The following is a 24,400-nucleotide window of genomic DNA, read 5'->3' as shown; positions in this document are numbered from 1 at the left end:
CCCGGTGCTGCAGTGGCGCCTTAGCACTCATTGTTCAATTTGAGATTTCCATCTTGTTGTGTAATGTTTATGTTCAATGGCCGACGAGCAACGATACGTTTATCTATAATTTTTCTTCTTATGACAAGGATTGAAAAGGATTTGCCAGTAGATTGCCTACTTGATGCATAATGATGACTGATTGTCTAGCTTGCTAGCTAAGTATGTTGTTGACATGATCAGTCCAATCAAAGCTAAGGTAGGTATAACATGATTTGACGTCATTTTATCTGTGGCCAATGACCTTGAGCATTCTTGAATGGGCACTTCTAATGTAAGTCTATGGCAGCACCCAAGGGGCTTGAATTTTCAAGCTCTACCCGTATATTTTGCTGTGATGTAGTGTCCCCATGAGTGACAGAACCCTGAGTCCATCACGGCTCTGCCCCACCTGACCTGAATGACTCGTCGCCACTGGCCACCGATGATGTAAGCGACACTGACAATAGTGCAGTGATATTTTTAATGTTAGTTACCAAAACAACAACAGAAGGGATGACAGAGCCGGGGAGTGACGTGGATGAGAGCATGGTGTACCTGTGTGAGTGTGTATTTGTGTGTTTGTCAGGGTGGAATGTCGCTGTGGGAGAGTGTGTGAGTGCAGTGTTGTCTGGTGTGTGTGTGTGCGTTGACGACCACAGTGTGTCATGTGTGTGTTATTTCATAGTTCACTGTGAGCGTGCGTGTGTGTGTGTGTCTGTCATGTAGAGTTGGCTCAAAGTGTGTCACGGCAGTGAATTGAGAGGCTGGAAGAAACCATTAAAACACTTATAATTGAAGTTGATTCGTTCAAGAGGACACTCAACTTCACTATTCCTAACTTCACTATTTCCTCTGGAAAACTTCCATGGAATGCCTGTCATCTCTTGCAGAACTGTCATTTATTTCATCTTTTCTTAAACCACTGTTCTGGGAGCAATTTGCTAATTCTACCACTCGTAACCTCTCCATCCGCAAAAGTTCTTGAGGTTGATGTTGCTGTGGGCTGGAAGGACGATGGGGCCTTTTTCCATTTGGACATACCACAGTTCCAGGTCTCCACAGTTATGCCCTCGTTGACCACTCTTCTTAACAGGCTGTGTTCGCATGGAGAGAGAACGAGAGGGAGTTCCCAAAACAAGACGCAATAACAACAAGGAAATTAAAACGGCCATAAATCGCTGGAAACTGTCTGATTGTTTCTCCCTCCCTTCCCCTCCAGTCTACCATAAATAAAAACAAGGCTTGAGTTAATGATACCCACACAGATGCCCATGTATGCCCACAATCCTTTTCCTCAAAGCTCATGGAGCCAGGTGTGCCCCTCTCTCCATTTCTCCCTGATATGCACTCTCTCTTCCTTTCGCTATCTCTCTTTTTCTCTCTCTCTCTTTCTATCTCTCTGTTATCTCTTTTATCCCTCTCACTCCATTTCTGATGGGCATTATGACACCCCCCTTCACTCTCCACCTCTCTCTGAGCCCTCAGACATGGGCAGGGTAGGATATCCCGGCTGAGCCAGGCTGTACAAACACAGCTCTATGACAGGAAGGACTCCCATCCCTGAGAGAGGAATTTCCCCTCCACGCACGCACACGCACACACACGCACACACATGCAAAAGTGCACATGATAAATATGATCGTCAAAACTATCAGCTATAACAGTATTCTCTCTCTCTCTCTTTCTCTCCACCTCCCCATGTTCTACAATCTATGTGAGCATCACACCAATCATTCTGCTACCAGGCCCATTACTATCATAACCCCTCTCTCATACAGATGGCACCACTCACCTGGAGTATCACTAGCCCAGCTGTAATTATAGACACACACACACACACACTAACACACACACTAACACACACACACACACACACACACACACACACACACACTTCCACACATGTCCCTTCAGTGACAGTGTTGTCATGACAGCGGTGCTTGAAGCTGGATACGATGGCTTGCACCACACCGCCAACACCTGAATGGAAACACAGTAACAGTGGGTCCATCCTTATTCCCTATATAGTGCACTATACCCTATGGACCCTGGACAAAAGGAGTGCACTACATCCAGAAAATAGGGTGCCATTTGAAACCTGAAACCTAAAACAGACATGGACTAGCCCCTGGGTGTACGCATCCACCCCACCCTGGTGGCATCCACCCCACCCTGCTGGCATCCACCCCACCCTGCTGGTATCCACCCCACCCTGCTACCATCCACCCCACCCTGCTGGCATCCACCCACCCTGCTGGCATCCACCCCACCCTGCTGGCATCCACCCCACCCTGCTGCCATCCACTCCACCCTGCTGCCATCCACCCCACCCTGCTGCCATCCACCCCACCCTGCTGCCATCCACCCCACCCTGCTGCCATCCACTCCACCCTGCTGCCATCCACCCCACCCTGCTGCCATCCACTCCACCCTGCTGCCATCCACTCCACCCTGCTGGCATCCACTCCACCCTGCTGGCATCCACCACCCTGCTGGCATCCACCCCACCCTGCTGCCATCCACCCCACCCTGCTGCCATCCACCCCACCCTGCTGCCATCCACCCCACCCTGCTGCCATCCACCCCACCCTGCTGGCATCCACCCCACCCTGCTGGCATCCACCCCACCCTGCTGGCATCCACCCCACCCTGCTGGCATCCACCCCACCCTGCTGCCATCCACCCCACCCTGCTGCCGCGTGATCCCGTCCCTCCTCTGTTCCTTTATGCTCTCCATCTTTGTGTTTTTCTTTCATCCAGGACATGATTAGTATCAGACTCCCATTCCCTCCCATTCCACCTCTCCTCCTCCTCTGTCTCTTTGAGTCACATTCTTAGCGGGTTAATTGGCTTGACAAAGTTATGTGATTCTAGGCTACTTCAAACGCTCTGAAACAACAGAGCCCTCGCAGCATGGTGTGTTCCCTCCATGACCCCCCCCCCCCCTCTAGTCTCATCTCCCCCATCGTGTCCCTCTCGCCTCCCCGGCCCACAACGAGATGCCCCCTTTGGCTTCCGCAGGAAATTACCTCGTCTGGTCACTGGCTGCTAAACATCCACATTTGTGGTTTTTAGTGTGAGGCACGGCCAGTGAGAAAGTAGGTGTAGGGATGGGTGTGTGTGCGTGCGTGTGTATCTGGAAGGCCTCTCAAAATTCCCCTGCTTCTACTTTCTTAGTAAACCGGATTCAAGGCTGTGGAGAGAGAGAAACTGTCCATCCCCAAAAATATAGACAAGTACCCGCAAGTACACACCCAACACACACGTACACGCTCTCTTTTCGGGCAAAGAGGAGATATCAGGTTAGTGTGTCAACCGCCCACACACGGACAGCAGAACAGAATGAGAGTGGTGTTCATGGGTTAATAATGAGTGGTACTTGGAGAGTGTGGTTCCCAAGACGCCACAGTGAGGTTAATAAGAAGGAAAGGACTTGGAGGAGGACATAGAAGAGACAGGGAAGAACACTTGGGACCCAGAGGTTTATCCAGTTCATGACGCTCCATTCGCTGTCACTGAAAAGGGAGACCCCCCCCAGGAGCACCGTTAGCGGTATGATTATTGTTCCTTGCTCCATAAAATTCCCACCGCAAAGGAAACTACAGTGAGCCCCAGCTACGTCGTTGCTGTTTGGGTTCTGTACTACGGCAAGTTGGATTTGAAATTATAAAAATGACTGGGAGGTTAAAGTGCAGATTGTCAGCTTATAATATAAGTTATTTTCATCCACACTTCTACATTAATGTGGATGTTACCATGATTGTGGATAGTCATGAATTAATTGTGAATAATGAGGAGTGAGAAAGTTACAGACACAAAAATGTTAACCTCCTGTCACACCCTGACCATAGTTTGCTTTGTATGTTTCTATGTTTTGTTTGGTCAGGGTGTGATAGGAGTGGGCATTCTATGTTGGATGTCTTGTTTGTCTATTTCTATGTCTGGCCTGATATGGTTCTCAATCAGAGGCAGGTGTTAGTCATTGTCTCTGATTGGGAACCATATTTAGGTAGCCTGTTTGGTGTTGGGTTTTGTGGGTGATTGTTCCTTGTTCTGTGTTAGTTTGCACCAGTATAGGCTGTTTAGGTTTTCTCGTTACGTTTTTGTACTGTTCCGTGGTCTTTTTTCCATTAAAACATGAATCTAAATAGTCACGCTGCATTTTGGTCCTCCTCTCCTTTGACTAAAGAAAACCGTTACAACTCCCCTGTTATTGTAAGGGTGAGAGGTCAGCATGTCTCTGGGGGTATGATATTTGTGCATCTGTAACTTTCTCACTCATCATTATTACCGATTCGTTCAGGACTATAATATTCGTCTCATTTCAAATCCAAAGTGCCCGAGTACAGAGAAATACTTCTGTAGCTCACTGTATGTGGTTTCACGTCGCCAGAGGGACAGAAGTGAGAGCGAGGGCAGTAACAATGAAAGGAATGGGTTGACATGGGGATAAAGAACAGAGAGAGAGAGAGAAGGGGAGAGAGAGGCCATGTGCTGTAAAACCCACAGCACACAACACATGGCCTTCAGCAGAGCCTGGACCTGCTAGAGCAGTACTGCCAGACCTGGGCCCTGGCAGTAAACCCCAAAAATACTAAAATAATGATTTTCCAGAAAATCAGGGAATTAGACCAAAGTTCTCAATTGGTACAAAATATATAGAGTAATGCACACATGACAATTACTTAGGTTTAAAAATACGCTCAACTGGACACCTTAATGAGGCAGTGAATAACCTGAGAGAGAAAGCATGCAGGGCATTCTATGCCATTAAAAAGCTAATTCAATTTGAAATACCTATTACAATTTGCTAAAACGAATTGAACCAATTGCACTTTATGGCAGCGAGGTGTGGGGTCCACTTGCAAAACAAAATTTCATCAAATGGGACAACCCATTGAAACCCTGCATGCAGAGTTCTTTAAGATTCTCCTACTATTCTCCTATTCTCCCGCTGCATGCAGGGCAGAATTAGGCCAATATCCACTTATAATAAAAACTCAAAAAGAGCAATTAAGTTTTGGAAACATCTAAAATACAGTGACCCCCTCTCATATCATTAGCAAGCCCTGAAATGCCAAGCTGAACAAAGAAAAGAGTCCCCTCATCCAGCTGGTCCTGGGGCTGACTTCACAAACCTGTTCTACTAACACACTGAAGCCCTCAGGACCAGAACATCCAATCAATCAGAATAAACCATATTACAACACAGTCAAAACAAAACTACATTGCTTATTGGGAAACACAAGCACAAACACAAAGCAAAATGCACTGCTATCTGGCCCTAAATCGACAGTACACCGTGGCTAAATATTTGACCATGGTTACTGATCAAAACCGTAGAAAAACCTTGACAGAGTACAGGCTCAGTGAGCACAGCCTTGCCATTGAGAGGGGTAGACAGATGAAAGCCTGGCTCCCTGTAGAGGAAAGGCTGTGCAACCACTGCACAACAGCAGAACCTGAGACGGAGCTGCATTTCCTGACTAAATGTAAATAAATATAAAACAATTAGAGAGTGTCATTTCCCCAAATTTGAAACCCTTATTCAAGGTTTCAAAGAGCTCTCTGATGAGGATACGCTACCCGTCCTGTTGGGGGAGGACGCAGAGAGCTGTGGGTTGGCAGCGCACTACATTGCTGCCTGCCATAAGATGAGGGACAAAGTCTGACAGACCAATCAACCTGCACATGTCCTCTACTATATGCTTATTGTTATTGTTGAATGTATAGTTATTTTGACACTTGGTTATTATTGTTACTGTTGTCCTGTCGACGATTTGATTCTCATTTTTTAATTTTTTTTATTGTAAATATCCAAAATAAGCTTAGGCAATATGTACATTGTTACGTCATGCCAATAAAGCGAATTGAATTGAATTGAGAGAGAGAGAGAGAGAGGCTGTGTTGACAGATGAGTGACTTCGGAGGGGTTGGACACAAGGGATGGAGCACAGAGTAGTAAAGGTAGAGAGATTGGAGAGAGAGGGAGAGAGAGAGAGAGAGAGATTGGAGAGAGTGCTAGAGGAAGAGATTGGAGAGAGAGTTGTAGAGGGAGAGATTGGAGAGAGAGTGCTAGAGGGAGCTGGGTGAGGAGTCAATAGACTTCTGTAATTACACCTGTTCAACTACTTACAAAGCCGTGTGCCCACGCACTTCTTCAAACTCAGTGTACCAAGATGAACGCACACACGCACGCACTCCACACACGGTCCCCGCAGGATCTCCAAGGTGATTGTGTAAATCTGCTTCCCCCTCCTAATATAGAAACTCCCATTTCAATCCAATTTGCACACAAATGAAATCATTAAAAGGCTGCCTCCCGAGAGAGACTTCTGTCCTCCAGGTTATTCACTTATCTCTGAAAAACACAAGGCTCAATCCCTGATGGAATTCACTTTCTTCGTGTGTGTGTGTGTGTGTGTGTGTGTGTGTGTGTGTGTGTGTGTGTGTGTGTGTGTGTGTGTGTGTGTGTGTGTGTGTGTGTGTGTGTGTGTGTCCAATGTCAGCCCACAAGTGAGTGTGTATGAGAGAGTCATCGACGGACAAAAGGAGAGGAAAGCACAAAGGAGGAGTAGAGAAAGCGAAGGAAAGAGAGAGAGAGAGAGACCCAAATGAAAGAGTTTTCTAACTGAGCTCTCTGTCCTCCTCTCTCCTCTCATAACCCCTTGGTGACTGGGTCAGCCTGACTCCCACACGCCAATGCACAGGTAAACCCACAGTGTGTGTGTGTCTGTGTGTGTGCGTGCGAGCGAGCGTCTGTGTGTAGTCGAGCATATTAGACCCGACCCAGAACACAGGAGAGTACTGGCTGAAATGCATTTGCATCATTTCTCTACTTTGCATGTTTAATAGCAGGGCCCGTTCAGTTGTTCCTGGAAGCCTGGTTGTCACAGAGAGAGCAGAGGTCAGTAAAGCCAGGTAAGAGATTTACGGAAGTATGATGCTTTCTGATCAAAGAATGTGATTTATTTTGAAGTTTTAACCACTAACTCTCACTATCCCTTAGTTAACCCGTACTCGAACCTTAACCCTTACCTAGACCTTACTCACCCTTAGATAGAGAACAAATAGTGGTCCTTCCTCTCCATTTCTGTGGATATGGCCCTTTTTTTGTCCTCTCTCGCATGTGCATCTCGTGACATCTCCCTGAGAACCCTAGTGTGGGAACCCTAGTGTGGGAACCCTAGTGTGGGAACCCTAGTGTGGGAACCCTAGTGTGGGAACCCTAGTGTGGGAATCCTAGTGTGGGAACCCTAGTGTGGGAATCCTAGTGTGGGAACCCTAGTGTGGGAACCCTAGTGTGGGAATCCTAGTGTGGGAACCCTAGTGTGGGAATCCTAGTGTGGGAATCCTAGTGTGGGAATCCTAGTGTGGGAATTATGAGACGTACTTCCAACTCTGACCTTTGACTGTTGACGGTTCCTGGTACCACTGCACTCACAAGACTGGCCCATATGCAAGAGATGAGACTTATCAACAGCCCTGTATGTGCGGCATTGACTACAACCTGAACATACAACCCAACAGGAAACAATGTACGCGCGCGGCTTTTTAAATAACCTTCAAGAACAACTAAGGCAAGCGGTGGGAGTGAACGAGGAAAGAAAAGAAAGAAAGAGAGTGAAAAAGAAATGACTGTAGATGATGATATGGTTACCGAAACACACACACACACACACACACACACACAGTCAGCTGAACGTGAGTCCCACCAGTTGAGGGATCTCTCCCACTGGCAGAGAACCTGACCTACGATCAGATCGAGTGGCTTAACACTTGAGGTCAAGATTACGAAAGACTGACCTAAGATCAAGAGATGAGGGCCACAGCCCATTCAGTTCTATTTAACGGTGTTCGTTCAGTGCCTATCACAAAGTCATTTGTCACAAGGACTCTTAACCCTCCTCTAAAGCTGGCCCCAAGTCAACAACGGTACGAGGGGGAAAGTTGTTAAGAGTGGAAAGCAGGTTCAAGTTACGCACAGCCGATCTAGAGTAACGATTTCTATAGGATTCCGATCTTTGAGAGGAACAAGGCTTTAGAGAGATTATAATGCACCTTTGTCTGAGAGCTGCCCGGCAACTCCTTCTAGTGCACCGCCTATTCACTCCATCCATTCATTCGGAAACTGTGTAGGTTTCCTCCGCCACATAGACAAGTAAAAGACCATCCCCACAGTCCCCCTCTTTCCGCCAATCAGCTATGCGAAGTTGGAAACAACATGAGACCGGGCGACTTGAGAAATGACCTCACGGTTCAAAATGCTTTTGATGTTTTATATCTGAAAGGAAACGCCTTGGCTAAAACATCCCAGACCGGGCCGCTAGCTGTCCCTGGACTCGGGGTCAAACTGCAGCCAAATCCTTCAGTCCATATGATCCGACAGTGAGGGGCTGGGCAGACAACGGGGAAATATAATACACATTCACACACACACACACACACACACACACACACACGCAGGTTATTCACACCCAAAAGACAAGCAAATGCAAACGTGTGCGCATACACACACGCGTGGACGCACACGCACGCACGCGCGCGCGCGCACACACACACACACACACACACACTCTCGTTTCCCTGAATAGATTAGTGAAGAGAAAGAGCGAGGGCGAGGGATAAAGGGAGCTCACCTTTCCTCATAATGACTGTGCTCACCTGTTCATCCCCTCACCTGGGGCAGAGATATCAGAATACTGCCTGAGCCCCCCCCCCCCCCCTATTTCCCCTGGCCTCTCCCCTACCTCCTGGAGACGGCCAGATAATGTGAGTCATTCAACCGCCGGTCTCCCCATAGAAATGCTGGCCTGCCTCTGAGTGTGTCTCTCCTCATCCCTGCAGCCAAGCCCGCCCCGCAGCCTGGCCCTGAAACTGATCCCGATAGACTTTCTGCTAGAGAATTTTCTCACACTCATACCTGCCACTCACACACCTCCCCAGCATGGAGGGGCGAAAGTGTGTGTGTGTGTGTCCGTGTGCATGTGTTGTGTTCCAGGCGCCTGTAGCTAGAACATACAGACCTGTGCGCTCCAACACCAGGCCAGCTGGTGGGCATGACCAGCGTTAATTCCCAGTCCGCCTCTAAATCTTTAAAAAAAAATGTATTTAACCTTTATTTAACTAGGCAAGTCAGTTAAGAACAAATTCTTATATACAATGACGGCCTACCAAACCAGTTAAGAACAAATCTCAACCAGGGCTTTGCACAATATAACAAACATTATTACTAGGCAATAGGAATATAATTACAACCACATCGTCAGCTCTCGTTCCCCCATGAATATAATACTCCCATTATGAATAACCATTCAACCTCACTGAGAGGTCAGAAAGGAAGCATTCCAGACCATGAACAACAACAACAACAACAAAAAATATTGAAAGCTCTCATTGAGACAGTAAACAAAGAAACAAACAACTGTTCCGATCTCTGGAAGGAAGACAATGTTGCGCAGTCGTCCTGCATGTGCCAAGTCATTCCAAAAGGGATTGTAGTCGCTGTGGCGCTGACCGACGAAACGACTTGGAAACAAAGAGATAGTAATTCCAGCAAAAACTGGGAACTGCTTCTAATGGGGGGGATAAAGAGATGTAAACGGTGGGATGAACTCTGCTCGTTGTGAACATTTAGTGTTCCTCTTCCACTAGCGAAAAAGCTTTCACCCCCCCCCCTCCAGATGTCTGCCCCCCCCCCACTCCCACTAGTGATCATCTCAGGGCTTAGTAACATGCAAATAGAACAACGTATTTGTGAGCAGCAGCGATACACGACGCACACGACCTCCAGCCTTCAGGATTCCTCTTCACTTGCATTTGCTGCTTCTATTTTCCGCTCTTCCTGTTTTGTTTGGGTCGGGAGACGCGGTGTGGAAGAGGATTGAAGAGGAGAGGGACAGAATTGGATTATCGATGGGTCTAACGTGTAACTAATTAGGCCGCCTCTTTAGTGAGGCGTCGTAGACACCAGCCTGGACTACGTGCCTGGTACAGACACAGACACGTCGATGCACAAAGTCAGACAGAGAGGCGCGACATCGGCGACCTTAATGGTGCAACAGCACAACAGCTTAGAGTTTAGGAGGAGAGAGAGATGAAGAACCAGGGAGAGAGAGAGAAGGAAGGAGAGAATGTGCATCATCTCCGCATCAAAAGCAATGCCTATGTTTAATACAAGTAGAAAACTGCTACTAGTTTCTCCAAATAGTAGCAAGGCCGCCTGACTGAATGCTAAGAGCTAGTGTCACCGCCGTCACAGGTCTCTGTGAGTGTGTACCTACTTGAACCATATCATGTTACCGTAGTAACAACATTGTAGTTACATTTCTGTACTCACCGGCCAGGCGTATTTGAAGGGAATGATGACGTGCCCTGTAGTGCCATCCTCTCTTCCTCCTCCGTCGTGCCCTCGGTGACGGAGGGATTGGGTGTTGCCCCCCAGGACGGTGGTGCTGCCCGCCCCGAAGGTGCAGGCTCCTGTGGGGACGACCCGGGCCTGGTACTCCTTGAGGCAGGCCCTGAAGAAGGTGTCACACTGGTCCGTGAGTGAGCAGCGCTGCCCCCCTGTGGCCTGGAGGTCACAGCACTCCCCACTCTGCAGCACACCATGGGGGTTCTGGAAGTGACGGATCTGGAGCTCAAACATCCCCACTGCACACACAGCCTGGAGAGAGAGGGAGTCAGGAGAGTTAGGATGAGGTATAACACACACACAGCCTGGAGAGAGAGGGAGTCAGGAGAGTTAGGATGAGGTATAACTCACACACACACAGCCTGGAGAGAGAGGGAGTTAGGATGAGGTATAACTCACACACACACAGCCTGGAGAGAGAGGGAGTCAGGAGAGTTAGGATGAGGTATAACTCACACACACACAGCCTGGAGAGAGAGGGAGTCAGGAGAGTTAGGATGAGGTATAACTCACACACACACAGCCTGGAGAGAGAGGGAGTCAGGAGAGTTAGGATGAGGTATAACTCACACACACACAGCCTGGAGAGAGAGAGGGAGACAGGAGAGTTAGGATGAGGTATAACTCACACACACACAGCCTGGAGAGAGAGGGAGACAGGAGAGTTGGGATGAGGTATAACTCACACACAGCCTGGAGAGAGAGAGGGAGACAGGAGAGTTAGGATGAGGTATAACTCACACACACACAGCCTGGAGAGAGAGAGGGAGACAGGAGAGTTAGGATGAGGTATAACTCACACACACACAGCCTGGAGAGAGAGAGGGAGACAGGAGAGTTAGGATGAGGTATAACTCACACACACACAGCCTGGAGAGAGAGGGAGACAGGAGAGTTAGGATGAGGTATAACTCACACACACACAGCCTGGAGAGAGAGGGAGTCAGGAGAGTTAGGATGAGGTATAACTCACACACACACAGCCTGGAGAGAGAGGGAGTTAGGATGAGGTATAACTCACACACACACAGCCTGGAGAGAGAGGGAGTCAGGAGAGTTAGGATGAGGTATAACTCACACACACACAGCCTGGAGAGCGAGGGAGTCAGGAGAGTTAGGATGAGGTATAACTCACACACACACAGCCTGGAGAGAGAGGGAGTCAGGAGAGTTAGGATGAGGTATAACTCACACACACACAGCCTGGAGAGAGAGAGGGAGTCAGGAGAGTTAGGATGAGGTATAACTCACACACACAGCCTGGAGAGAGAGGGAGACAGGAGAGTTAGGATGAGGTATAACTCACACACACAGCCTGGAGAGAGAGGGAGACAGGAGAGTTAGGATGAGGTATAACTCACATACACACAGCCTGGAGAGAGAGAGGGAGTCAGGAGAGTTAGGATGAGGTATAACTCACACACACACAGCCTGGGAGAGAGGGAGACAGGAGAGTTAGGATGAGGTATAACTCACACACACACAGCCTGGAGAGAGAGGGAGTCAGGAGAGTTAGGATGAGGTATAACTCACACACACACAGCCTGGAGAGAGAGGGAGACAGGAGAGTTAGGATGAGGTATAACTCACACACACACAGCCTGGAGAGAGAGAGGGAGTCAGGAGAGTTAGGATGAGGTATAACTCACACACACACAGCCTGGAGAGAGAGAGGGAGTCAGGAGAGTTAGGATGAGGTATAACTCACACACACACAGCCTGGAGAGAGAGAGGGAGACAGGAGAGTTAGGATGAGGTATAACTCACACACACACAGCCTGGAGAGAGAGAGGGAGTCAGGAGAGTTAGGATGAGGTATAACTCAGAGGGTGAATCTATGGGAACAAAAAGTGTCTGGTTCCAGATGTCATATTTCTTGAAAAAACGTTCATGAATGTGATGAATACACCTGCTTAATGGGTGGAGTATCATTTTTCATCCCAAAGCTCTCCAGCTACGGTAATCTATGGATAGCATGCCCTCCCTCCCTCTCTCTCTCTCTCTCTCTCTTGATTCACACCACTTCCTCCCCACAGCGGGAGAAACTTAAAATCCCTCATCCAAATGGAGATACACCCCCATTCCAGCAATCTCTCTCTCCATATCTGTCAGTTCATCTCCCTCTATCGGTCTTCATCTTTCCCTCCCCGCTTCTTTACCCTTCTCCCTCGCTGTCTCAGTCTCCCTCTTTCGCCTCTCCCCTCCCCTGTGTCATGCACTTCCTCCACCTCTCCATCGAGCTCCTTTCTTTCCTACTTCTTCTGTATCAGTAGCCCTCCCTTGTTTTTTCTCCCTCTCTCTGCAGGGGGACTTAGACACTGGGAACCTGGCCATGGTTTCTCTCTCCTCCTCCTCCTCCCTTCCTTCTCTATCTGGGAACAGGCTGTAACTCTTGCCTTCTCTCCTTCTCTCTGCACCAGCTTTTCTTCTCTGTTTTGTTGCCATTCTTCTTTTCATCTCTCTTTCTTCCTCTCCCTCTCTCTCTCTCTCTTGCTCTGTCTCTCTCACACTCTCTGCTTGTCTATCTCTCTCTCTCTGCTTGTCTCTCTCTCTCTGCTTGTCTCTCTCTCTCTCTCTCTCTCTCTCTGCTTGTCTCTCTCTCTGCTTGTCTCTCTCTCTGCTTGTCGCTCTCTCTCTGCTTGTCGCTCTCTCTCTGCTTGTCGCTCTCTCTCTGCTTGTCTCTCTCTCTCTGCTTGTCTCTCTCTCTCTGCTTGTCTCTCTCTCTCTCTGCTTGTCTCTCTCTCTCTCTGCTTGTCTCTCTCTCCCTCTCTGCTTGTCTCTCTCTCCCTCTCTCTGCTTGTCTCTCTCTCCCTCTCTCTGCTTGTCTCTCTCACACTCTTTGCTTGTCTCTCTCTCTCTCTGCTTGTCTCTCTCTCTCTGCTTGTCTCTGTCTCTCTCTCTCTCTCTCTCGCTATGTCTCTCCCTCCTCCCAGAGCTTATAAAGCATTCTCCTCAGCTGGGTGCAGAAGGGCACAGGCAAGCTGGTAGAGCTAACAAGCTCCCCAGAGAGACAGGTGTGTTGGTGTGTTGTATAGCAAGGAAATAATTGTTATGACTTCCAACGACTATAAAAGCACAAACCACAAATGCACGTAACACACACGCACACACATACACACCCACACACACACACACACACATACACACGCGCACACGACACATTCAATGAAAGAAGGTGACGAAGAATAGTGGTGCAATAGTCCTGCTACACACAACCTGACCAAAGCCAGTTAGAAGAAAAGCTGGTAAGTCAGGCCCTTGTTGTTGTGGCATTCTGTCCCTCACCTGCCCCTGTCCCTGGGCTAGGGAGCCAAACTCTCCTACATCAAACAGCCTGTGGAGATACAGGCCCACTCATCACTCTGCATCCTCCTTTCTTCCTCTCCTCTTTCCCCACCTCTCTCAGCCATTCCGGGCATACCTGCATTTCAGCGCTCCATCTGACCGCTCCGAGCGCTCAGTCTCGACCATCACCGCGAAGAGCTGCGGTCATTAAGTCCCCCATTTAACCCCAAAATAGGGCGAGACCAGGACCACAACCTGAACACTGGAGTACCTCGGTTGGATATGTACACTGGCTAGCACAATTGTTAAACACTTGCCTTTTAATACTGTTAAATATGGCACCATCTTGACTGTTCTGTAATAACAGTATAGTGTCAGGACAACATTATGCACTGTGTCAAACCACATTTATAAATCATCCTGAATGCTCGTATCTGCATTGCATTGAATCGGACACATCCCCAGACCTGAGTAATTCAGGTTGTTAAGTGTTACACTATTGTCACAGGTTATAGTGTCTTCAATGCTGAAATGGATGCAGGATATCAACTCTACTGCTCTCCTCCTACATTATAAATGTCCCACAGCACGGTTGGTCTGCATTGTACTGTAGTAGGGGAAGGCAATGTTATATTAGCGAAGAGCTTCAGAGCTGGGTGCAGTGGATCCATGTGGATCTTCCTGTACATTCACACGCCCTAGTGCTACAAGGCTGTGGCCGCTGGCCCAACACACACACACACACACACACACACACACACACACACACACAAACAGGCTTCTCATCTCACACAAACACACACACATACACACCCACACATACAGAACGACCTGATATTGCTCCTGCACTGAGGGCTGTGTCACCCCGCCAGTATGGGACCCTTTTAGGCCAACAACCATAGCCTGGGGTGGAGCTGGGAGGGGAAGAGAAGAGAACACATTCAGCCAGCGCTCTACCAGCGCTCTACCCCCAGGCTTTCCCTCTAGGTCTGTGTGAACTTGAACTTGAATGTGATAGGCCTATGTTCAATTTAACTGAATGTGAATTGATTTTCTAAGTGGTCAAAGTGGTTTGGGTGTGGTGTTTTGGAAGCACATTCATTATTACATTGTTATTACCATTATAAGGATAACTGAAAAGAAGACTGAAAAGATTTGGCATGGGTCCCCAGATCCTCCAAAAGTTATACAGCTGCGCCATCGAGAGCATCCTGACCGGTTGCATCACCGCCTGGTATGGCAACTGCTCGGCATCTGACCGTAAGGCGCTACAGAGGGTAGTGTGTACGGCCCAATACATCACCGGGGCCAAGCTTAGTTTTTACACTGCTGCTACTTGCTGTTTATTATCTATGCATAGTCACTTTACCCCTACCTATATTTACAAATGACCTCGACTAACCTGCCCCCCCCCCCCCCCCCCCCCCACATTGACTCGGTACTGATACCCCCTGTATATAGCCTCATTATAGTTATTTCATTGTGTTACTTTTTAATTTCATGTTTTACTTTAGTATATTTAATAAATATTTTCTTAACTCTGTTTCTTATTGTTGGTTAAAGGGCTTGTAAGTACGCATTGTATTCCGCGCACGTGACAAATCACATTTTATTTACAAGGTAGCCTATGCTACGCTGGACTATTCCTGGTCATCTGCAGAACTTCTACATATCATAGAGAGAGGATGGACTGCATTCATGAAAATGTGTGAGGCAGCGAGGCAAGTGTGCGTACCCACACACACACACACAGGGACAGACTGACGACAATTCCCTTGAATCCCCTCTCACCTTGTAAGTGTAGTAGTAGTTAACACATAGAAGACAGCCTTACTCCATCCACAGACACCATACAATGTATCTTGCTATTTCACATAAAGGATGTATTTGTTTACACCGTTATAGCCTACAGGAGGCTGTACTCTGAACACTTCCCTCTGCAGTTCTGGTTCAAACAATTCACTTCGCGGATGGGTCGTCTAGCCCCTTTTCAACGGGAAAGCAAAGCAATTACAGTGTAATAGGCTTAGAATCCCCAAAACAAAAAAATGGTGTAACCAAAGACCATGCTTGGTAAAGACGTGAAGGTTTGCTCCTGTAGCCTACAGAAAGGACACGCCCATGGAGCAACAAGTGGACGACACGCGACTATTAAGACGCACAGAAACAGTTGGGCACAGCGCCATTTGGAGCAAGCGGAGACATATTGACAAGAGAAACCGGGAAGTAGAATGTGGGCACCATTATTAACTATGTGGGAAGAAAACACCGACTGTAAAAGTCAGGGCAGGGTTAGCAACGGCCGAAAATAGCGCTTAATCGGTACGGCTTACCTGCGGTTTCAGAGAAAGGGCGACGATAAAAATCACGGTCCACTGCTGTCCCCGTTCTTTCCTCATCTCTGTCCTGGTGCTGATCCTCCCTCCTCCCCTGCAGCAATCAACCGGCTTTCGTCCGTGCGCTCGTTCTCTCTCCATCTCAACGTCAAAGGATCGAGGACGTAAAACAATGCGGTGTCCCCTCTACTCTATAATATCCCTTTCTCAACTCTCTTTGAGCGTCGGTTCATCGCGTCGTATTTGGCATTATTGTCTTTCTTGTGCTGTTCCCCTTGGGGAGTTCCTCCTGCCTGCCCGTCCCTCCTCGACCACTCTCCCCGGCTTCTCCCTCTCTTGGTGCGGTATCCAGAGTGGGTCTTTCCACAGAAGAAGAAAAAGCACTCTCACCCCACCGGGTCGATCTTCCCTCCACCTGCCGTTAAGGCTTTGAATGTCAGACCTGCTGGCTCCCTGACTTGAGCTCTCTTCCCAATTACACTCTCCCTCTGCGCAACGCACTCGCCCTTCAAACTAAACACATACGCATACACCCTTTCCTTCTTTGCGCAAAGGACTCACATTGATAGCCAAATGAAGTATAATCTCCCTCTCTAAAGTCAAGACTCTACTCTCTCTTGTTTATCCACTGCAAGCTTCGTCCCTCACTCTTTCCGTAGGCTTTGGTCACTTTCGCTCAGGGCTAACAGATCCGAATCACCCAGGTCCCGATCAAGTAACCGTGCGTATCGACGGTGGGAAAGAACTCAGCGAAAGGGGATGCCAGCCAGTGACAAGAGGCTGTGTGTGTGTGTCGGGGGGGGTTAAACATGAGAGAAAGTGTGTTAATGTGCGCGAGGGGTGTGTGTCCTCAGGCAGAGGATATCCGTCTTCTTGTTTTATATGTGCACGCGGTCTGTAATTCAACTGGACTAACGTAGTCGAATAATGTGTCCAGTGGCGACCCGTCATTCAGGGCAAAGATAACAAAAAAACTTGTTTTGCATGTTATTTTGGCCTTAATACATGTCACATATCGGTTTGCAAACAGTGTTAAAACAAAATAGCATTGAGTTAATTAATAAAGCTGCATTCAAACATGGTCTCTTTTTTGCTTTCTTGAATAAGGCAGCTCTAAAATGCAGGTGTTTCAGCCTAGCTCAGGGCATTATGTGGTAGTGGGGTAGCCAGCGGAAAACAAAGAGCGTAGGGGTTGGTAATGTTCTCTAGTTGCGCCGTAATTGGCTCAGTGTTCTGGTACTCATTGGGACACCACGTCACCGCAACATCTACGGGGAGAGCTAGAAAGTTCAAGCCCCTTGGGTGCTGCCACAGATTTACATAAGAAGTGCCCATCCAAGAAGGCTCAAGGTCATTGGCCACAGATAAAATGACGTCAAATCACGTTATATCTACTGTAATTTAGTTTGGACTGATCATGTCAACATCATACTTTCAAAATCTTAGCTAGCAGTCATCATCATGAATCAAGTCAACTATCTACTGGCAAATCTTTTTCAATCCTTTTCATATGAAGATACATTCTAGATAAAACATATCAGTTCTCATCGGCCATTGGACCTACACATTACACAACAAGTTGGTACTCTCAAATTCAACAATGAGTGGTTTGGAAGGAATCACTGGCTAACTAAAAGCAATGCAAAGCAATCACTGGCCTGCTATTCGTTGGAGAGGGTGTGCGGTCCAAGTCTGGGTTTAAGGGTCTCTTTTCCAAGCTGAAAAGGATAAACATTCATATGCAACAAATTAGCCAGAAAAGATGGAATACATTGTCCATGCTGTCAATCCAGCATGACTTCTGCCACTTTCAAAGCAACTGGAAACACAGAACTGGGAAATCTCAGACTTGAATGAGTTCAAGACAATTGGGAACTCGGGGGGGAAAAACGAGCTCCGACTGGGAAATACGTTTTGAATGTTCATTCAACCTGGAATTCCAAGTCGGGAACTCTGACCTGAAGATCACTGACGTCATGATTCAAACTTGTTTTTTTTCTGAGTTCCCAGTTGTCTTGAAAGCACCATAAATCCAGATAATCACAGATTTTGATGACAAAGATTGATGGCAAAATTTGTCCACAAGAAGGACCGCCGCTCCACCTTCCTGTTCAAGTGAGCATAGCACAAGGTGAGTCCGACAATGTATTTTATGCTGCTGCATAAATTATATAATATGCCAGGAAGATATGTATATTGTAGCTAAAAAAAGAATACTAAGTGTATGTGGTGTATTAAGCTGTTAGTAGCCCATGTGCCTCACCCAATTTGGTCCCTTTTCCCCTCATAACTTTATCCTATGCTTCTGACTTGGTGTACAAGGAGAACATTGTAAGAACTGCTCATGTTCTGAATTATGTTGCTGTACATTTCAAAAGCGCTGAACAAATAGTTATATCGACTACACCCATTTTAGCTAGCTCATTAAAGTCTGAATCTAAATTACGGATTGCTTCTTATCCTCTCATTGTTCCCTTATGCCATAGTATGTACATCTCAATTGTCAGTAGAAACCACATTTGTTTAAGCAAGTCAGCCATATCTTCTTTTTTTACGAGGCAGTGGATGAGGCTGAATGAACTGTTTCGCTGACAGACAAGGCTCCGCTGATAGCCAGGTGTAGCGGTGGTAAGGATTCATGCCATGGTGCTGAAACGAAACCTCTGCTGTTGGGACAGCTTTATGTAGACGATTTGCGGGCACCGTTATAGTGCAATCAATGTATTGTTCAATGTTGTGTTGTGTTGTGTAGTGGCTTTGCTGGCATGCATACATTTTTTGTTGTTGTTGAGTTTGCCCCGCCAAGATTTACATTCTAAAATCGCCACTGAATGTGCATTACCCTAGTTTCCAGCCTCGGTTAATCCAGTATAGATCAAAGCGCTGCTGTGCCAATTAAGTAGGCTGTCAGTCACAGCCTGCACTGTCAGTAACTGGTCGGCGAACTGAAAGAGTTTCCATGGGACTACCTCCGCGCAATTAGGGGACCACATATTATGTTAGTGGAGAATGAGGCCTGTCTGCAAAACAAAGCCAAGAAAAAATATCCTAAAGTTTGTCTGTTAGATCGAGTTTGAGTTTGAAGGGACCCCTTGCCATTGAGAGTGGACATACCGGTGGCTGAGCAAAGTATTTTGGCGTTCATGCTGTGCTATTCTTACAAAGCTAGACAGCGGTTGATGATTGGCTCGTTTTAAATGGTTTGATTATGCGTGTACACGCAAGGACAGTACACAATTTCTCCCAGCTTTGACCGTCTAGTGTCTGTGTGTGTGTGACTGCTTATGCATGTTTACAATTATACATGCCTGGAAAACTACACACATGCCACCGCTTCATTATACCGCCAACTATAAAGAGGTAGTTACCATATAGCCATAACAAAAGTTTTTTTTAAATGATTTCTTCTAAACCTTATAGCCTAGTTACAATAAACTATAACTGAACAAATCGACATTTTATATCGCCACCTTCAATATTGATCTTATATCCAATTTAATGAAGCATTGCATGTATTACTGCTTTGAATTTGTCCTCCGGTGTGACTTCACAATTAATGTCAATGTCAACGTTTTAATGATTTTCAAATAGACAAGAAAAGTATTATTACAAAAAAATACAATGTTCTCGATGATAACCAAGTGTCTCGCTGTCACATTTTGGTTAGGATTCACAGTAATTTCACTAAACCTTGATTTAAAAAAAGCAATTATCTTACTTGTGTATTATTATCATGTTATCTGGCTCAAGCGAAACAAAAAAAGCTGCCTTAACCGACATCCACGTCTTCGGCGCCCGGGGAACAGTGGGTTAACTGCCTTGCTCAGGGGCAGAACGACCGATATGTACCTTGTCAGCTCGGGGATTCGATCCAGCAACCTTTTGGTTACTGGCGCAATGCTCTAACCACTAGTGGATCCTCATTAAAGGATCTGAAGTGTAGCCTACTCGATTCCAGTTACAGGGCCACCAAAGAGTCCTGTATTGTTGTTTTCCCTCACCACCTCCCTGAATCAGGAGTGGAGAATGTGTGTGCCTGCTGACTCCCTTGGATGCGTAGACATTTCTCAGGCTCCTGCACTGAAATCCAACCCTGATTCCCCTTTACCCAGGGTCACCATGATAGGCACAGAAACAGCCTCAAATGGGCACACATTCGAATGATAAGCCTGTGCCAAAAAGCGAGAGTACACCCGTATGCATAGCAGTGCTGAGGCAGCACCAGCACCAAGACCCAAGCTCACTTGTGGGCCCTGAGTGGGAGGCCACAATCTACCCACAGCTGAAGCAGCATGAGAGGTGTTCTATTGAAGGGGTTTTGGAGTATACCTCACAGCAGAGCCAACTACCACAGCCAGCACCCAATATCTGCCTGCACCATCATAGGAACCAGGCAAAATAACTAGATCGATCCGGAGCAATGTTCACCTGGAGCAATGTTCACCCGGAGCAATGTTCACTTGGAGCAATGTTCACTTGGAGCAATGTTCACTTGGAGCAATGTTCACCCGGAGCAATGTTCACTTGGAGCAATGTTCACCCGGAGCAATGTTCACTTGGAGCAATGTTCACCCGGAGCAATGTTCACCCGGAGCAATGTTCACCCGGAGCAATGTTCACCCGGAGCAATGTTCACCCGGAGCAATGTTCACCCAGAGCAATGTTCACCCGGAGCAATGTTCACCTGCCAAGAGTGAGAAACCAGGCGTGGGAGAATGAATACATAAATATTGCACTCAGAACCACTTAAAATGATCAAATTGCAACAGGATACAAACAGGTCTAATGTAAATGAGTGTTATTTGATTAAAAATAAGTCCCAAAAAAATGATTTAAATTAGTTTATTAATGGGTTACGTCCCATGGAGTCACAGCTATTTCCTCTGGTGTGACACCATCTTAATTTCACACCAAGGGGAGAAAAAAAGATGTCACTGTTGGAAATCTCAGGCTGTAGGCTCCATTTTGGGTCTTATTGTTAGCAGTACAGCCATCCATATGATTTCACCATAACATTGTTTTCATTACTTTTTATACTTCAATTGTCCCCAAAAATTCTGATTGTTTTTATATATACGTTCTAAAAGCTTCACAGCAAATTACAAATACAGGTGCAATATTTTGCAAAATATTCCTGATAAAGTTTACAACCTGTTCATGCCATGTGCTCCAGCCAAGTCTTCCATACTTCCTTCTTGCAAGAGAACCCTCCCCAGTGCAATAGTGCCCAAATGCTGGCTTGCTGTTTAATCACATAATTGTGTCCCACACCTAGTGGACGTTGCTTTTAGGGACAAATATGTAATCAATCAGAACTATGAATAGACTTGGGGCCTATTGTCTCTTGAAATACACTTCTGTGTTAAAACTAAAATAATAGGTGAAGAGAACGTGACTCATTTAAAAATATATATAATTACAAAGTTCCGCAACCTTTACTTGGGACATTCACACCATTGGACTATCGTCACGTTTTGTTGAACATTTTTAGAAAACAAATAATACACTGCATGAATTCACTCATGACCAAGTAAAACAATGTTAAAAACTTTGAGTAGTTTAGGCTATTACAATTGTAGCCAATTGAAGTTGTTATATTTGTGTTTGACATCATGGTAAAAAGAAAAGGGGTGTAACGTCAACTACCCAAAGCATCTGGTTTCCTGTATTTGCATAAAGATAACATTGTATGGCGCCATCTTGACCTTGAATGGATTTTATATAAGTGGATGAGAAGCATACGATGAAAGAGAGGTGTAGGTTGCGTCTTTCAGGCATTTTGCCACTGGATTCACTAAATATTTTCCACCGTCCAACTAGTTCCTGTCCGCGCGTCCGTTGGAACCAACACTACAGGACAATGTGTCCGCTTCATGTCTGAAATATAATGAGCCAATTTTGGTGACCCCGGTCCTCCCCTCTCTTTCCCTCCCTTCACTGTGAGAGCAGGAGTGGACTTGTTGCTGACATTGACGCCCCTGGCAACCAGTAGGCCTAGTGTCTCCGTTGCCCCGCACTGCAACGTGACCCGTGGACAGAACAGAGGGCTCTTGAAGCGTGCAGTGCTTATTAGCATAGAGCACCAGTGACCTCGAGACGTGCTGAATTTCAATCATCCTCCCTCCCTCCCTCCCTCCAGAATGAAGCGATCTGCAGATCGATTCTACATTATATTGGCACCTGGTGACGAGTGAAGGGCCTGTTGTTGTCATCTACAATGGCAGCTCAATGTACAGAGCGACTTGGTCGATAATTGCTTTGAATACCCAACATTAGTGTTTGGGTGGTTGGCGCCATCTGATGGTGACACATAAGTAATGAAAGATCATCAAGGGGCCCCAAACTATCCAGCAGTTCTAACTGGTGACGTTTTAGGACATTTTAATGGGCACAAATTAAGGATGTGTGTATATATAGGGTCCATGCATCATTGGAGGCTGTTTTCAACAGGATCTAGGCTATCCGTATAATAGGCCCAGTATAACCATTCAATAACCCCATAGGCTACTTTACTTCAAAGCAATAACAAATGTACACAATCACAGTAGCCAGTTTACTGTTAAGTGTCAAAGCATGAGAACGGCCAGAGTGCTTTGAAGAGAGCTACAGATCTACTCCGGATAGTGAGTGATGGCCAACCAGTGCTCCCCAATGACGCAGCAAGCCCCCTACACAGATGAGCAGTAGGCTTCGTGTGAAAGACCCTTCAAACAGGACAGGAGTAGCCTATAGTAAACTCCCCTTAAAAATGAAAAAGGTGAAGTACTTAATTCAGGGTTAGCTTAAACTGCTATTGTCTTTGGAATGCTATCGATGTTCTAATCAATATATACGTAGACGTGCTTGGAGATGTCCCACGCAGATGGAGGATAAGGTGCCTCAGTTCCCCCGGCTGAAAGGTCCCAGTGTAGTGAATGGTGAGTCATTAGGCATGTCGCCAAGAGCATGGGACACTGACACACACACACACACACACACACACACACACACACAGTGCCCCAGCAGCAAAGGTCAGTGCTTTCTCAAGGCAAAATAAGGGAGTGTGGAAAGACTTGGGAAAACTGCAGAAGAATAAGCATTTTGTGTACACTGTAGAGCTGACCTAAAGAGAATGATTCAGGGAACAGTAGAAGTCAACAACATGAGGCCCTTGTTTGCACTGGATACAGTTGATGGTACAGGCCGCTCCCTTCTTAAACCCAGCTGGAGAGGGGAAGGTGCTCCTTCTTGACTAGCAATTACTCTCCAATATTCTAAGAGCCTGTTCTGACTAAGCCTGTAGTGAACACGATGGGAGACAGAGAGCTGGCTTGAAGCGCAGGGCGCAGCAGGTGTTTATTTGTAAAGGACCACAGGAGGAGGCAGGTAGCTGGGTCCAGGGGCAGTCAGAAGGTCATACACCGGGGGTCAAAAAAGGCAACAGTACAGGCAGGGAAAAGGCTAGTAACGTCATCCGGGAGATCAGGCAATAGTTTGATGATAGGACATCCGAAAGGCTAAAGTACAGGCAGGGGAATAGGCAAACGGTGTCGTTAGTGAGGCGGTCAAAAACAATCATCCACTGGAGGATTCAATTACGGGAAGCCCAGCGCTCAGAATAGAAGTGTGTCACCAAACAAACAATACCTCACAGTGATGGGGTGCAAAGAACTGAACTAAATAGTGTGTGATAATGACATACGGGTGTGTGAACAGGTGATCAGAATTCAGGTGATTGGGATCTGAGAGTGAGCTGCGTTCAAGGGATCTTCGTGTTTGAGAGTGTGAGTTGGAAGCAGATGTTACAAAGCCATGGGGAAAATCATGGGTCCGCCAATTCTAACTCATGAATAAACTAACTTAGGAAACTGGTATGTTTCATAAACATAAATGTGTCATAAGCACAGGCAAAATAGTATGGTTGATGTTGTCTTGGTTAGGTCAGGGTGTGACGAGGGTGGGTATGCTTGTTTTGTATTGTCTAGTGTTTTTTGCAAGTCTAGGGGTTTAGTAGGTCTAGGTATTTGTATGTCTATGGTGGCCTGATTATGGTTCTCAATCAGAGGCAGCTGTTTATCGTTGTCTCTGATTGGGGACCATATTTAGGTAGCCATTTCCCTTGGGTATTTGTGGGTTCTTATTCTATGTTTAGTTGCCTGTTTGCACTATCCATATTAGCGTCATGGTTTGTTATTTTGTTCAGTGTTTCGTTCTTTATTACAGAAGAATGTACGCATATCACGCTGCACCTTGGTCTCCTCCTTACAACGACCGTGACACCATGAGTAACTTGGTCAAAAAGAATGGAACCGAAAGGAAACTATTAACAATCCACTGTTTGACTATGTAATGCTTAAAATAATCA

At 46.7% G+C, this 24,400-nt stretch overlaps 1 protein-coding gene across 1 annotated transcript in view; it reads right to left on the bottom strand.

Moving 5' to 3' along the window:
- The window catches only part of LOC135552551 (protein jagged-1b), a 41,148-nt gene extending 24,357 nt beyond the window's left edge, over positions 1-16,791 (bottom strand). Inside the window, exons 1-2 of the mRNA XM_064984248.1 lie at positions 16,054-16,791; positions 10,361-10,687 (exon numbers count right to left, since the gene is read on the bottom strand). Coding sequence (XP_064840320.1) covers positions 10,361-10,687; positions 16,054-16,197 — 471 coding nt within the window. The 5' untranslated portion in view covers positions 16,198-16,791. The remainder of the gene's footprint in view (positions 1-10,360; positions 10,688-16,053) is intronic.
- Between the last annotated feature and the right edge of the window lie 7,609 nt (positions 16,792-24,400).

This window comes from Oncorhynchus masou, chromosome 13 (genome assembly GCF_036934945.1).
Source record: "Oncorhynchus masou masou isolate Uvic2021 chromosome 13, UVic_Omas_1.1, whole genome shotgun sequence".
NCBI lineage: Eukaryota > Metazoa > Chordata > Actinopteri > Salmoniformes > Salmonidae > Oncorhynchus > Oncorhynchus masou.
This window is presented reverse-complemented; position numbering and strand designations above follow the sequence as displayed.